Source organism: Bombyx mori, chromosome 25 (assembly GCF_030269925.1).
Source record: "Bombyx mori chromosome 25, ASM3026992v2".
Taxonomy (NCBI): Eukaryota; Metazoa; Arthropoda; class Insecta; order Lepidoptera; family Bombycidae; genus Bombyx; species Bombyx mori.
In genome coordinates this window covers 5,433,591-5,450,146 of record NC_085131.1, presented here as the reverse complement: position 1 = coordinate 5,450,146, position 16,556 = coordinate 5,433,591, and the positions used below count along the sequence as shown (strand labels likewise).

General features: G+C 36.4%; 4 protein-coding genes across 6 annotated transcripts in view; 2 read left to right on the top strand and 2 right to left on the bottom strand.

Annotated features, from left to right (window-relative positions):
* The window catches only part of LOC101741242 (L-threonine ammonia-lyase), a 66,989-nt gene that overhangs the window by 46,943 nt on the left and 3,490 nt on the right, over positions 1 to 16,556 (bottom strand). The gene's annotated exons all lie outside the window — the stretch shown is intronic.
* LOC732923 (DNA-directed RNA polymerase II polypeptide) lies at positions 636 to 1,605 on the top strand. The gene is given in 1 exon segment (NM_001046923.1): positions 636 to 1,605. A coding segment is annotated over 1 exon segment (828 nt). The 5' UTR covers positions 636 to 746; the 3' UTR covers positions 1,575 to 1,605.
* On the top strand, positions 3,335 to 13,455 carry LOC101746658 (L-threonine ammonia-lyase). The gene is made up of 10 exons (XM_038020358.2): positions 3,335 to 3,539; positions 3,623 to 3,727; positions 3,931 to 4,001; positions 6,704 to 6,836; positions 8,328 to 8,479; positions 9,746 to 9,908; positions 10,533 to 10,688; positions 11,432 to 11,568; positions 12,330 to 12,555; positions 13,188 to 13,455. Exons 1-10 carry the CDS (start codon positions 3,537 to 3,539, stop codon positions 13,317 to 13,319), a joined length of 1,278 nt encoding a protein of 425 aa, XP_037876286.1. The 5' UTR covers positions 3,335 to 3,536; the 3' UTR covers positions 13,320 to 13,455.
* On the bottom strand, positions 13,451 to 16,173 carry RpS25 (ribosomal protein S25). Of its 2 annotated transcripts, XM_062675985.1 has the most exons (5): positions 16,146 to 16,173; positions 15,719 to 15,781; positions 15,415 to 15,507; positions 14,927 to 15,110; positions 13,451 to 13,571 (listed from the first exon to the last, which is right to left on the bottom strand). In XM_062675985.1, exons 2-5 carry the CDS (start codon positions 15,719 to 15,721, stop codon positions 13,492 to 13,494), a joined length of 360 nt encoding a protein of 119 aa, XP_062531969.1. In that variant the 5' UTR covers positions 15,722 to 15,781; positions 16,146 to 16,173; the 3' UTR covers positions 13,451 to 13,491.

Here is a 16,556-nt window from a genome sequence, read left to right as displayed (position 1 = left end):
TTGAGATATAAGTTCTAAGGTCTCCGTATAGTTACAACGGTTGCCCCACCCTTCAAACTGAAACGCATTACTGCTTCACGGCAGAGATAGGCAGGGTGGTGGTACCTACCCGTCCGGACTCACACTATAATTTTGCGGGTTTGACTTTTATTACACGATGTAATATGTCAAGTACGTATTTCATTAGAAAAATTGGTACCCGCCTGCGGAACTCGGACACCGTTGCATCGCTAGATACGAATGTACCGGACGTTTATCCTTTAGGCCACGACGACTACAGGTCTACTGGCTTCTTCCAAAAACTCCATTGAGCTCTTAGTTAATTTCCAGCATTTTACCGAAACGTTATATACATCATTTCAGTTCATTCAACACATACATAAGGCTGGCAAGAATGAGTGAGAGAAGCTGAAGATCGTGCTCGGCAATTGGAGAGGCCTATTTTCAGCGTTGAACTACTATAAGTTGATGATGATGATACATAAGGTTAGCTTAGTTCCATTTTACATTCATTCACCAGCAAGGTTAAACATCTTTATTACAAAAAAATTGGTTGTATGAGCTTCGTTCCCTTTGTCTGTGTAGTAAATGAAACAAAAAATATGTGACAAGCACAGAGGTTAGAATTTGGCTAACAAGTTGATTGTTTGGAAGTGTTATTCGTTATTTATTTTGTTATATATTAGATGGTGTTAGTTTCATTAAAAAGAAACCTAATTCATTAAATTAGATTTAAGAAACAGAAAATGCCTTACGCAAATCAACCCTCTGTTCACATAACAGAACTATCTGATGAAAATGTAAAATTCGTTGTGGAAGATACCGAATTAAGCGTAGCAAACAGTATGAGACGCGTATTTATCGCTGAAACACCAACAATGGCCATCGATTGGGTACAGTTAGAAGCTAATTCCACCGTTTTGAGCGATGAATTCTTAGCACACCGCATCGGTCTCATTCCGCTCATATCAGACGACGTTGTAGACAAAATCAGGTACTCGCGTGATTGCATGTGTGTTGATTTTTGTTCCGAATGCAGTGTCGAATTTACATTAGACGTAAAATGCACAGATGAACAAACAAGACATGTAACAACTGCTGATTTGAAATCGAGCGATCCTAGAGTTGTCCCTGTTACATCACGACATAGAGATGAAGACCAGGCCGATTATGGTGAAGCAGATGAAATATTGATCATTAAGTTACGCAAGGGTCAGGAATTGAAGCTTCGGGCATATGCAAAAAAAGGTTTTGGGAAAGAGCATGCAAAATGGAATCCAACTGCTGGTGTGTCCTTTGAATATGACCCTGATAATATAATGAGACATACGTTATATCCAAAACCAGATGAATGGCCCAAAAGCGAGCACACTGAACTTAATGAAGATCAGTATGAGGCGGACTTCAACTGGGAAGCGAAACCAAACAAATTCTTTTATAATGTAGAATCATCAGGAGCTCTTAAACCAGAGAATATTGTATTAATGGGAATAGTTGTACTGAAAAACAAATTACTGAATCTTCAAGTGCAGTTAGCGCAAGAGGCACAAAATGATGCCTTAGCAATTAATTGATTTCATAAAATCTAATATTACAATAAATTTAATTAGATAATAAATGTTTTTGTAATTTAAGTTTACATTTTACCTTATGGTGTGTATAAGCCTTCATTTTTCAAAAGCTTAGAATGTTATACACAGTATTTCAGTCTGCAGTCTTTTTGAGAAAAAATCATACTAAAGTGAATGTTTCTGTTTCACATCAAAAACTAGTAATACTTGTGGAATGCAATTAAGAGGTTTATACACAACTTGCACAACATGAATACAACTTTAAACACAAATTAATACTACGGCCTTGTAATCACAAGAAACATATGATTTAATAATAATCTGCAGCTTTTTGCCTAAGAAGATACTCAGTAGCTACTAAATAAAAAAGGAAATTTTACTTTCTGATACATAGATATGGACAAAAAAATTAATGTTACAATAATTTCTGTTTAATTCATTGTACATATTAATTTAAGTAGTTAAACTTTCATAAAAGTATAGAAACTTAGAACCAATATTGTTTTATTATTATGTATACATAATCAATTAAAACATTTGTCACTTTATACACAGCAGTATTATTCTGTTGTTTAGAACAATTAGTGATGTGATCTTACTGCAAAAAACAATTCAAAATATTCATTAGATGTATATTTTTTAATTGCCCTTGTAGACAGACCAGCATACGGCCCACCTGATGGTGAGTGGTTACCGTCTCCCATGGACTTCAGCAATGCCAGGGGCAAAGCCAAGATGCTGCCTAGCGTGTTGAATAATATAAGTATTGGGTTCTTCAACAAATTTAAAAAGATTGAGAAATATGAAGATTAATAATTGTATTTATCAACTTATTTGCAGAATGCATGTTATTTAATTTAGTAAGCTTATAATATGATGTTAGCAAAAAGTTTGATACAACATTATATTTAAAAAAAATTGTAAAATTAATCCAAATTTTCAGAATATATATGGATTGGTCTCTAATATCACTCGTTGGCCACATTTTTTTCCCCATAATTATTCGCTGCCTAAGGGACTAGTTGGTCATAGACTGGTAGGTGAGCTCACGAGGCGTTGCCCCATCGACTGGGTGGATATGTAATTGGCAACCACCGCGATGAGGGCTATTGTGTCGCGCCGCTTTTTCAAAGCAACGTTCTGACGTGTTCTTAAGATACTTACGTATCGTTTCTGTATTAGGGCGTCGTGAAGATCAACATTCCTCACATACCACTGTGCTCCGACGGCTATCCTGCAGAAACGGGGATGACCTGGAGACAATTTATGCGTGGGCCGCGTGAGCGAACAATACCATGCATAGGTCATGTCAAGATATGCTAGTTACGAAGGGCCAATTTACTTCGGTTTCAAATCATGGGGAAGAGTCGACCGAGTAGTAACGCGACTCGGCCGCGTACTATCCTGATGTGGAGACGGAATGTCATCCCGACGTTGACGCTTTAGTACTTGACCTTTTAGGCCCACGGTTTGGGCTGGCCGAAGACTGATAGTGGAGCTACCGCGCCTAAATCGGGACGAGATACTATCCATGGTGCTGAGAGTGCGAACCCTTTAGAAGAGCACGGATGTCCTCTCCGTGGTGTTGAGTTCTACTCGATAGGTCTATGTGGATCGTAGTGACAGGTAGACTACTCCTTTCACGCCCTATATGTCATTTATTATAGTAATCTAATGAAATAATATATTGTAATACCCTCTTCCAATAAATAATCTCAGAAGATAATAAAAAAGGCTTAAATAAAAGTAGTTTGCTTGCGAAAGCTTTGGTTTCAGTTCTCATCTAGCATAAAATTACGTAGACGCTCTTTGGCCAGATCTGAAATCATACAAACGTCACTTTGAAGTCTATCGGAAATGAAAAAAAAATCGTGCTTCTATGAAATAATTAAATAACACCGATTACATATTAATTTAATTACTCACTTTGAGGCCAAATTTAAAAGTTGTAAATAATCGTTTAAAATGGTAGCTTTGGTTTTTAGTTAAGTAAATGTGGTAAAGTAAAACAATGGATTGAAAATTTAATAAGGACGAAACAATTTTTTTAGGTTGATGATAGAATTGACTGTGAACGTCCCCATGTGCTGTCTTTCAATGAAATCAAACAAGCAGTCGAAAGAATTGAAAGTGGGATAATACACACTCCGCTATGTGTTAGTATTGAAAAAACGGCAGTTTTTAAATTTACCGTTTCAATTTTCAAATTTTACTCGGTCAGTGTCAGACAATCATAACCAGGGTCTGTCTGGTTATTATACGGGTAATTACCCGGGAGCTACTACAACTGAAGATGCTAATTTAAATTACTTATTTACCCTTAAATACAAATCTTTTCTACGTTCTTTTACTATTACAGGAAGCAAAACTCAGTAAACATATGGATTACAACATATATTTAAAATGTGAAAACCTTCAGTACACTGGCAGGTACAAACACGAAATTATTTTAGAAAAATCACACCCATTTTTTATTATTGTTATGTACTGAGAAGAATACTGCTGACAGTTTGCTGTAGTGTTTTTTATACGAATGCAAACTATTTTGCATAGAAAATACGATGAAGTGAACGTACAGCACTAAACCAACCGATTTTTGAATGCATAACGTTGATGTGATTTTAATGGGGTTCGTCGATGTTGGAACTCATTATATTTAATTGATTTTTGGTTACCTACCAAGGGCGGATCCAGGGGGGGGGTCATGGGGTCATGACCCCCCCCTGAGCTGGTTCCAGGACCTAGGTGGACCACATATTGAACATAATGATTTAAGGACACAATACTTAGTCTGGCCATAAATACTGTTACAATTAAAAATAAACAAAATATTACATTTGAATTTGGAATCTATCATTTTTATATGATTGCTCATTGAGTTTTCTCATTTTGGCGCCAATACATTGTACAATATTTTGCGATATTAAAATGGAGTGGGGTGATAAAGAAAAGCGAATCGCTGTGATTGCATTACGCAAAGTAGGTATGGAGCCAAATGCAATTTTTAAAACTCTCCATACGCTTGGTATTAGTAAAATGTTTGTGTACCCGGCTATTAATAGATACAATGACCTCCTCTGTTTGTGCCAGAAAAATATCTAGCCGTCCACGTAGTGTTCGTACGAAAAAGGTGGTCAAAGCAGTAAGGGAAAGAATTCGAAGAAATCCTGTCCGAAAGCAAAAGATTTTATCTCGGGAGATGAAGATAGCACCTTTTTTTTTTTTTTTGGTCAGGAGGAAATCGCCGGACTTCCGCCCTCCACTGGGGACGGCGGGCGGAGCATGTCGGAGTCGAACCGACTAAAACCTCCTGTCGCTCAACAACCAACGTCCAAACCTCACATGAGAACAGAACTCATGAAAAGGCAAAGGGGGGAAAGTGAAGTGTTTAGTGCGGAGCACATCTCTCCCATCACCCTCCCCCTCGGGACGCCGGACTGGCGGTCGTCGGCGCCACGACCACCAGCCCTCTCGGTCGGCAGGCTATCCGGAGCCCGCCTAGATGGCGCCGGTTAGAGTGAGCTATCCTATGGAATACCCCGCTGGGTCAGAACCAGCGTGGGTCGAGGATAGCCGGCCTTCCATCACCCGGATGCTCTTGCGTAAAACGCGTGCAGAGCAGCTTGCACGACGTCTTCTTAGGTCCCCCTCGCCGGTCCCCAGACCGACATATGAGGGGGACCCGAAACACTTAGAAGGCCAGGGCTTGGGCGAGATCCCCACCTAGAACCATGTCGCGTATTTTAAAATATGACTTAAGACTTGCAGCCTTTAAGAGACCTAGTGGTCATTTCTAAACTGATAGTTTAAAAGAGAATAGGGTGGTAAAATCGAAACAACTACTGCAACGGTACGCAAAGGGAGGTCATAGAAAAATTTTGTTTACGGATGAGAATTTTTTTACAATTAAGCAACATTTTAACAAACAAAATGACCGTATTTATGCTCAAAGCTCTAAGGAAGCTTCCCAATTAGTCGCGGAGTGCAACGTGGGCACTATCCGACTTCAGTGATGGTTTGGTGGGGTATTAGCTATGAAGGAGTGACTGAGCCATACTTTTGTGAAAAAGGTATCAAAACATCGGCACAAGTGTATCAAGATACCATTCTTGAGAAGGTAGTGAAGCCCCTTAACAACACCATGTTCAATAATCAAGAATGGTCCTTCCAGCAAGACTCGGCGCCAGGTCATAAAGCTCGGTCTACGCAGTCTTGGTTGGAAACGAACGTTTCGGACTACATCAGAGCTGAAGACTGGCCGTCGTCTAGTCCCGATCTTAATCCGCTGGATTATGATTTATGGTCAGTTTTAGAGAGTACGGCTTGCTCTAAACGCCATGATAATTTGGAGTCCCTAAAACAATCCGCACGATTAGCAGTGAAAAATTTTCCCATAGAAAGAGTGCGTGCTTCTATTGATAACTGGCCTCAACGTTTAAAGGACTGTATTGCAGCCAATGGAGACCACTTCGAATAAGCTTTTTATACTTTAAATTGTTTTATATTTATGTATTAAACTAACACACTGTAAAAGTAATAAATGTTATTTGCAATAGATTTTTTTTTTCCTTTGTTTCAGTATTTATGGCAAGACTAGGTATATTGTTGCTCCTTATATTGCTCCTTAATTAATTTAATATAATATAATAACTTTGTATGATGGCAAATGTTTGGGAACGAACGCATCGAAAATTTGAATTTTACCGCGCCACACTCGCGCGCGCTTGTCGACTACGTAACGTCTAGCTAGGCCTAACCTCAAATTGAATCCTAACCTCAATCGGAATCGGAACGACTAAACTTCAACATATCATAACATAGTTCTAAGTTAAAAAACTAAAACTTCTTTATACCTTTAATGTGCTTATACCTTTAATGTGCTTATAATAAAATACCTACTTTTTACTTGTATCTATTGTTATCAAAATTAAATTAAAAGTTCTTGACTTGACCATGACTATGTGACCCCCTCCTGGCAACAAAGCTGGATCCGCCCTTGTTACCTACTTCATTTTTTGCGTTAATATTAATTTAATACTTATTCTACTTCATAATGAGGAGGTATTGTTTTGTTTTTATGAGAAGATTCCGTCCTTTAAGCCCAGCGTGTACTCTTTTTTTTTCATGAAAAGTTGTGCTGAACGCGGTATGCGTAACGCTCTTGTGGCGTACGGTGAAAAAATAATGGACAGAGGAATAATAGTACCATCACAAGGAAACATGGCATTGGGCGCTGCTTACCATGCAAGTTTCTTCGGCATCCCGGTAAAAAAAAGAAAAAAATTGTAATATAATAAGTTATATTACAGTGTAAATTGTAAAATCAAAAATTAAGATTAAGATATGAAATTTTATTTTATTAACTATTTATTTTAGAGAATTTTCAATCGGATCATACTTAAACAGTCTTGGGTAAGGGAAAAATATTTTTAGCGATTTAAAAATATTAAATAGCGCACACACTAAATTTCGCTGCTTAGGCATTAGTGCAGGGGTCACCAATCGGCGGATCGCGGTTCGCTTCCGGACCGCGGTCCGTTTTCGTGCGGACCGCGAGAACACAGAAACATACAGATAATTTGTGTGTGATAATAAATATTCATAACTACAAAAAATAACTTTGTAACTTCTTACTTTGTTTGGGTCAACATATATTTGTGAAGCAGCATTTTCGAAGATGAACTTCATTGAGGATAATACATATGAACATCTCCAGGATTAAATTTAATTTTGGAGTTTGCACTTCAAATATGAAGGAGATAGTCCACAACAAAAATATACCTAATTCATATTTGTCATTGATCTGAAAGAAAAAAAAATTTATATCCGTAATTATATTTGTATAATAAATATTTTTTTATTAAATGTTATGCGGACCACGTTAATTATTTCGTCTCGTATAAAATTATTCATTATTTCGTATAAAATTGACCCCGAGCGAAACTAATTGGTGACCCCTGTAGTAGTAGCGAGTGCCCAGTGGACACTAGTCCAAAAATGGGTATAACAATGATAAGTGTAGCAACCCAGCGACAGATAGCATTTGATTTAACATGTAAATGTTCCGTGGTGCTGAAACTATGTAGCCTAGAAAACTATTTATAATCGGAAATTAATATGAAACAGGTATCGGTAACATTAGATTAAAACTCTTAATAGAACATTGGTCATTTTGTCAAAGGTTATCTTTCAATACTTCGAGCAATGACCGTCTGTCTGTTTCATGCAATCAATAAAAAATAAAATGGATTAATTAGTCTTTAATTTAATGTAATTTATTTTTATTGCTTAGATGGGTGGACGAGCTCACAGCCCACCTGGTGTTAAGTGGTTACTCGAGCCCATAGACAACCACAACGTAAGTGCGCCACCCACTTTGAGATATAAGTTCTAATGTCTTAAGTATAGTTACAACGGCTACCCCACCCTTCAAACCGAAACGCATTACCGCCTTCACGGCAGAAATAGGCAGGGTGGTGGTACCCACCCGCACGGACTCACGAGAGGTCCTACCACCAGGAATTATTACGCAAATTATAATTTTGCGGGTTTCATTTTTATTACACGATGCTATTCCTTCACCGTGGAAGTCAATCGTGACCGTTTGTTAAGTACGTATTTCATTAGAAAAATTGGTACCCGCCTGAGATTCGAACACCGGTGCATCGCTCAACACGAATGCACCGGACGTCTTATCAGTTAGGCCACGACGACGTCTGAATTAATGAATTAATGAATCTATTAATGTTTATGTAGGTAACTGTTGTTCTTCCCGATCGCACCTCTCCTGCCCTGGCTCATCGTTGTACCGAATTAGGAGCGGATGTTGTTCTGTACGGGACCAGTTATGACGACGCTCTAGCTTACGCCAAAAAAGTACAACGTGAAAGTAGACAAATCCTATTGAGGTTTGACGAAATATTTTGGTTGATTGAACTGTTCTATTCATTATATACACATTATGCACACATATATACATTTATAAAATTATACATTATATACATACACATACATATATTATACACACGTATATACATTGTAATATCTTCCGTATTATTCGGTCTTCGAGACGATGTTTCTCAGATAATAATTTAGCTACTTTAAATTGTCTATAATCAGTCATTTAAAAATAAATTTAAATAATAAGGACTTAGATATTTAGTGATATTACGGGCATTACGGCCGGTTGTAGCGATTTCTGCTGAGATCGTATTAAATTGTGCGTTAATACTACTAATACATATATTTATATTAGCATGCATAGTATGGTTATACTTTTGGAACGAAGTTCCTTATCGCGCGTTGTGAAAGGGGGCTAGACGGAAAAAATTCTTACGAAAAGTTGTCACGACACTTTTTGCTATAAATTCTTACGAAAAGTTGTCACGACACTTTTTGCTATAGTAAGCTATTGTAAGCTGTGCGGCGTCGCATGTTTCTCTGTCTGTCTGTCTGTCTGTCTCTCTCTCTCTGTCTCTCTCTCTCTTTCTTCATACCTCGAATAGAACTTTAAATTAATATTTTTATAATTGGGAACTTCGTTCCTATCCGGTGTCCCACGACACCACACATCTTTTTTTTTCTTACAATTGCTTTCGATCACTAGTGTATAAAGGCATAATGAAAAATTTATCTATCACCAACCATTTTGATCGAATTTTGACCGCCAGCTATTAAGTATGATAACGTAAATCATTCTCTATTCATTTTTAAAAGTGCAAAATTTTACGAGTGAGTATTTCATAACAACAACATGTCATTTCGGATCCTCCCGATCCACTAACGGTGATTTTAGGTACCTACCTTAAGCACCGGTCATCATTTTCGTTGAACCCATCGCTTGCGACGAAGGGCTCAACGAGTAAATTAACCCACAGACACAGCCCACCGAGTTTCTCGTCGGGTCTTCTCAGTGGGTCGCGTTTCCGATCCAGTGGTAGATTCTGCGAAGCACGGCTCTTGCTAGGGTTAGTGATAGCAACGTCGTCAGGTTCGAGCCCCGTGAGCTCACCTACATGTTAGGGCGAAGCTGAAATAGCATCTTAAGGCTATCAGCATAGGTAGGAAAAAAAACCATTATAACAATGGAAAACTTGCCCAGGATTTTTTTACTTTTATAACTAGGACCTTTTTCAAAATTCACATATGGCTTAAATCTCTCTAATCTGCTTTAGCGCCGACGACCCTTTGGTGATGGCTGGGTTGGGCACAGTCGGCATCGAGATCATCACGCAATTGCCAGAGACAGATGCAGTAATTGTTCCGGTCGCCAGCGGCGCTTTGCTCGCAGCATTACTTGTTTCATGCAAGAGACTAAAATGCTCGTGTTTGATCTACGTAACTTATTCCTTTATTAATCAGTAAATAAGTATGCTGTTCGTATATATATTTTTATACCGTATTGTGTAAGTATAATAGATTTCATAAAGATGCTTTAATAGGTAAGAGAATTCTACTACGGTCGATTAGAAGAGAGTGCGGTGCGCATGACATCAACTTCAGTCGATTATTTTTTTTTTGTTTTGGGCACAGAGTATAAATACCTAAATAAACAAACGAAAATGTTATAAATCACAATTAATTACAGCTTAAACAATCGCTTGGATTTAATAGTAACGGTTTTTGAGGGTTACTTTATTTTAAACTGCATGTCATTAAATTTGTATCCACTATTGTTAATATTATTATGAACGTATTATTATTATAAAACTATTATTATGTACAAAGTTTTTATTTACTAATTTTTATGAATTTCGGTAAAAACTGAAAACCATGGGCCTAAGGCAAGTGGAGTTCATTTTCAGTTTTAATTTCGTCTGATGTTTCGTCCTGCAAAAACTTCTGAACAATCCGACACGTATTTAAAATTGTGCCATGCAAAAACATGGTAAAAAATAAATTTTTGGGGTAATATTATGTAGAAAGTTTTTGTTCTCGAATTTTTATTATGATATTTTCTAGGGTGCTGAATGTGCAAAAGTGCCAAAGATGATGAAGGCACTTCAGGCTGGTAAACCAGTCTCCGTGCCGATCGTCTCGAATCTTGCAGAGGGACTCAACGCTTCTAGAGTTGGAGACAATACTTTTGCTACTATTAAAGGACGACTTGATAGAATGGTGATTTGTCTTATTACTCTCCGATAGCGAATTAGTTTGACTTAATATGTTCCTGGTCGAGTTCTAATGTCATTAGTAAAATCATTGTCTCGTAAAAAATGGCGCGTACGTTGAAGCGATAGTGCACTAACTTTTAAAAAGATATGCATTCAGTAACATTTATGGTTGTCTGGTCGTGACGCCAGTGGCTTTTGTTGTTCGCTTGTTTAGCTACCTGCTATGTAGAGGTCGCAGGGATTGTCCACCTGCCACTGTATCACAGTAAAATCTAAAGCAGTACTACTACAGTACAAAGTACTAAATCGCGAGTCTGCTGTTACACTATACGCCCTACTACCAGTACCAGGAGGTACGTGATGTTTATGAATTAACCGTTCAACATGCTCAATAAATCTTAACATTGCCCATCTACAGCAATATAATAAAAATCCTTGAGTACTTATATGCATTTGAGATGCTATACTTCTTTGATGTAATTGACTTATCTGCTTAGCTTTCATAAAATATATTAATATGCGTATAATTTGGCTCGTATTAATTAGGTACAAAAACATAATGAAATGAAATTGTGTTACTTGGTCGTGTTAACTTCCTGACAGTAAAAATAGAATGTGATCTGTTTTTTTCGATAAGGAGTTTTAAGTTCAATTTATTAGACTTCCTGTATAGTTATAAGTTATCTGTAAAAGTCTGGAGACAGACTAATATCTCTAAATCACCTTGGATATATTGAAATGTTTCAGTTGGTAGTTGAAGAGTCATATATCGCCCGTGCTATGATATCAGTATTAGAACGGGAACGGCTTGTAACGGACTGCGCTGGAGTCTGTGCTGTAGCAGCTGTCATGCAAGGTTTAGTACCAGAGCTCCGTGGAAAACGGTAAGCGTATAGTTGAGGCCGTCAACGCAAAGATGGCCTAAGCTGACCATAGATAATGAAATTTGAATTTACTTTTACACTGCTTCGTAGGTCCAAAAACATATACGCCCAAAAACAATGTTTTCGAAACCATCTACGATCTATGGGTGAAACCAGGGATAGACAGGTTTTGGATCAAATTTTATTATGTTTTCAGTTAATTGCAATATATAAGCACGAAAAATTGTGGGTTAGGCCACTTTTGCGCTGATAGCCTCAGTTATGAGCATTTTAATTTTGCTTATAAAATATTTTCGTTTCACAGAAAAATACAGAAATGAGATTTAACTCTTTTATTTCATAGTAAGATAGAATAAGGTTTTTTTTTGGAACGAAGTTCTTTATGGGACGATGGGGAGGGGTACACTAACCGGAAAAAACGTCCGTAACGTAAGATTTTTATTAGTAATGCGTGTACGACTTAACTTTGTAATAACGTACAAAATATAACATAATTTTTTATCATTCGTTGACCACGATCTCAGAGCGTTCGTTTGCGCAATACACTAACTCTTATGCAAACAACCGCGAATGAAGTGTACCACAATAAGTTCGCACGTTACCGAATGACCGTGGATTGTTGCGAAACCTCCAGTTTTATTTTCTTTATACCTCGAATAGAACTTAAAATTAATATTTTTATAATAAGGAACTTCGTTCCTGTTCGGTGTCCCACGACACCACACATCTTTCTTAATTAATAAAAATGGATTTGCATCAAGGGCGGTATGTGTGCTGAGCAGTGGAAACGTAGACTCGGGTCGCCTGTCTCGTTCTATACAACGTGGGCTCGGTGCTAGCGGTAGACTCCTTCGGTTTGCGGTTGCCGTGCCCGACCATCGATCGGGACTGGAACACCTGGCTAAAACGATCGCAAATGAGAATGCCGTTCTGAAGAGTCTTGTTACTGAGCAAATGTGGGTGCACAGCGATGTTGGCTCTACTTGGGTAAGAATTTTGATTGTAGAATATAGAATCGAAATGTCGCACTAAATGAGATTTTTTTAAATTTAACCATATTTAACGAACTGTAAAATAGTTACTGTCAAATAAATTTTTTTTTAATAGACATAAAAAGGCTCAAGATGGGTAACGATTTGCCCATTAAAATTATCAACTTAATCTCAAACATTTATTTCTGTACATAGGTACATATCCGTTTATATAGACATTTAATTTTCTGTGCCACCGATTTTCTTATCTACTTTTTTTTCCGACATTCTTTTAATAAATGACAAATGTAATGTATTAAATGAATTTTAATCTTATTGTCAATGCTTATAGTTGAAATTTCGATCTGCTTAACTCGAAACTACAAAAATGTTGATTGAAGTGATTTATTTCCGTTGTAAGCCAACGAGCATACGGCTCACTTGATGGTTACTGGTTATCGTCGCTCATGAACGTTAGCTATGATTGATTTGTTGGCGTCAAGGGTTTCGGTAAGTATTCATCACTATTTAGGCGATAAGGTCGTAAGTCATGCACACTCAGTGCATTTTGGTACCTAGTGAAAAAAAAAAAATTGGGCACGATTTGTACGATCTTCTGAGGAATCACGGCTATTCCGCATTTTACAGGTGAATGTTGTGGTAGAGACTGCCAACGAGGAACATGCCAATAAATTAAAGGATCGTTTGCGTGATCTTTATCCGTCTGCTAGATTTGCTGTCATTGATCTCGATGACAAATACAAAATTGCTGTGCGATAATTGATGTTAATGTTTTAACAAAACTTTTTTTAATATTTTCAAATAGGTACCTAATGTCTTGTGGTTCATGAAATTTTTTAGTAAAAATGTGAAACCTACACAAAGTCTTAAAACAGAATAAAAGAATGAAATTGTCTTTTTTTGTTTTTATTTTTTTAACTTATATCATAGTTTATGCGACTGGATCATCGCCCTTGGTCGCACGCGTGTAGATCACCTGCCCATGGTGTTGGACTACCTGTTTGATGAGACCTGCACATGAAATAATTACAGATTAATAAAAAGTCAGATTAAAGTTACAAACTAATTCATCGTTACAGTTGTGATCAGTCTCAATATATCAGTTTTAATGCTGTCATGGTTTATCCAGTTAAATGATTCATCATATTTAGTCGAAAAATCTAAATGTTTTTGTCGATTGTATGTGTATTGCTTGAATTTCATTGGGTAGATTATAGCAGTGTCATTAAATACTATATCTCTTGATCTTCAAATTCGAACATTGAAGGAAGAATGAATAATTGTTTTGTAATTATGAATTTTATGAATTTCTTGAAAAAATATGTTTGTTTCTTCTTATAGTATTATTATTTATTGACGAGCATTATTTAGAGGTTGCAATAATCTTTTATAAAGCATTTTCTTTGCGTTTCTGAGCTGTAACTCTCTAATTAAAATCACTTTTACTGACAGCCTAACACTGCCTAAAACTGTAATGCATTCAAAACTTTGCAAGATAAAAAGTAATAGAACAAAACGGTAAAAGTAGTTTTAATTACAAATTAATATGATAACTGTTAGAATCCTGTCAATATTCTGCTGAAAAATATCTTCATATATAGGGATTGTTTCAATCAAATAACCAAAGCAATACTCTTAAAGAAGCGGGAAACTATTTTAAGACTATTAAGAGCATGTAGTACATTTATCATGGATGACTATGGCATGACATATTTTGATATCACATGACGTATCTATTTTTGTAACCATCTAGTGAAACAGTACTAAATTGTATATATGGAATATTAATGGATGTGTTGAAAAAACACTTTCTGTTGACCATATTGTTATAAAACAATTCCTTGAAATGTCAAGCCAACTTTGCAATGTTTCTACTTCATCATATAAACATAAAAACACATTTCATCTATTACAACCTACAACAAATTGTAAATTTAGTGATGGGACTATACAGTCTCTGTTTTTACTTGAAGTGTTATTACATTTCATTTTAAAACATAAGACTACTGTATTATAAAAGAATCGAGTCCAACATCAAATATAATTCATAATTTGTTGTATATTTGCATCAGGGACCACAATACACCATGTGACCAATGAACGGCTAGTCTGGCCATCTACATTAATGAAGTGCCAGTTGTGTAGTTTTTTATATATAAGATATTTGTAGTTTAGGTTAATCTTTAGTAGTAGCACTTGTCTTCGCTTTTTCGTTCCGTTAAACTGCCACTTAATCATAAAGCATGTTCAATTTAAATTGCTGTTATTTCGGTAGCAAGTTACGCCATTAGTCGAATATCAAGGCTACACGATATTAATTATATATTATATATTCTTCAATTTAAAACAATTCACCGATAGCTAACCTTTTTCCCTAAGTTCGATGAGTGCTCTTCTCGCCAGGGAACCTCGGACCTTTAACCTTTCAGATACGACAGCAGGTGTGATTAGCTTGTACTGTGGGACTTCCTTGTACAGTTTCTCATATGTGGGTTTATCAAACAACACCTGGTTGTTCAACTTGTCACGAACTTTTCCTTTGGACCACTTCTGCAAATTATTAACTCAATATTAGCGTTTTTGTAAATTATTTATTTTCAGGAAGATTTAGAATTATTGCCATCAGACTCAATATATCAGTTTGTACTCTCACATATTTCAAGTTTTATTATGTGTAATCACATGGCACCGTTGTTAATTTATTTAAAAGATGTAGCTTCAAATTCTATCTACACATAGATATCAACAATTTAAAACTAAGTAATGGTAATTTGTAGTAAATTTATGGTGACTTGTTAAATTTTAATTTAACACATTCGAGATAACCTCACTTCAGTGACTTTCCAATATTTACCTTCTTCTTGGCTTTGCCGCCACCGGATCCTTCCTTCTTCTTCTGTGTTTTTTGAGGCTGTTTGGCCGAAGCCTTCGCGTCCTTCTTGGGCGGCTAAAAGCACAAATATCATCACGATAACAATGTCGCCACGAGGTCTCATGGTAAATTCATCGTAAACACTTTCGAATACACTGATTAAGATGCATTGATAAATAACGACGCATTACTAAGTTATGCACAAGTTTAGCTTTGGATATTAATCATAAGAAGATTAACTTCGTGTTATTTTAATAAAATTAATTAAATTGTACAAGCCACTCACCATCTTTGAATTGGAAAGAAACTATAGACAATAAACAGGTAGCATTTTTAATGGATTTATGACCTGGTAACTAAGACCTTTAAGTCATGTCTTATTTTAATTTATTTTCTTATTTTTATGAAAAATGATAAAATGGAGTGAAATGAAATGAGTTGATATGGGATGAAATATAATCGCAGTAAAATGGTGGTCATCTACTGAGATTTTTTCAGTGGACTTTTTGGAGGAACCCGAGAGAGAAGTTACGTCCAGCAACTTTGTTTCATTTTCCCACATTTGTGCACTTTCACAGATATTAAACAGTTAATAAACCACCGTTATTACACATTTAAACCTGAAAAAACACGAAATAGACAAAATAAAATAAATCACACAACTTCACTCCTCGCGTTCCCGCCAAAAAGTCCAAACAGGTAGCGTTTGTTACTTTTGCACAGACTAAAAAGAGAAGTTGTACCTTTAGCCTCTTTGAATTTTACACATAGAATAGCCTATTCGCTAAAATTAATTACCACTGGTAGTTTTCCAATTACAGCACAAGAGCGCATTATGCTTAGCTTAGTTAGGCTTCAGCATAATTCTACTGTAAAAACTACCTGTATGTACTTAATGGTAGTTTTCCAATTACAGAGCATAATGTGACTCAGTGACGCACAATGCCGAATTGTGCTGAAGCTTAGTTGAGCATTATGCCGCATAATGCGCTCTTGTGCTGTAATTGGAAAACTACCACTAATACCACTAGAAAGTACCTGTGAATTTTGGACACGCTTAAGGATTACAATTTGAACTAGACTTGTTTGTTAAATATCTGTGGAGCTTTGGAGGTTTTTAAATA

Bases quoted from the DNA above. Each gene is read 5' to 3' on its own strand.
- LOC101746658 (XM_038020358.2), top strand. The intron at 9,909-10,532 runs GTAACTTATTCC...GATATTTTCTAG, and splicing joins AATGCTCGTGTTTGATCTAC to GGTGCTGAATGTGCAAAAGT. The intron at 10,689-11,431 runs GTGATTTGTCTT...GAAATGTTTCAG, and splicing joins AAGGACGACTTGATAGAATG to TTGGTAGTTGAAGAGTCATA.
- RpS25 (XM_062675985.1), bottom strand. The intron at 15,111-15,414 runs GTAAATATTGGA...AATAATTTGCAG, and splicing joins GCGGCAAAGCCAAGAAGAAG to AAGTGGTCCAAAGGAAAAGT. The intron at 13,572-14,926 runs GTTAGCTATCGG...TTTCATGTGCAG, and splicing joins CATCGAACTTAGGGAAAAAG to GTCTCATCAAACAGGTAGTC.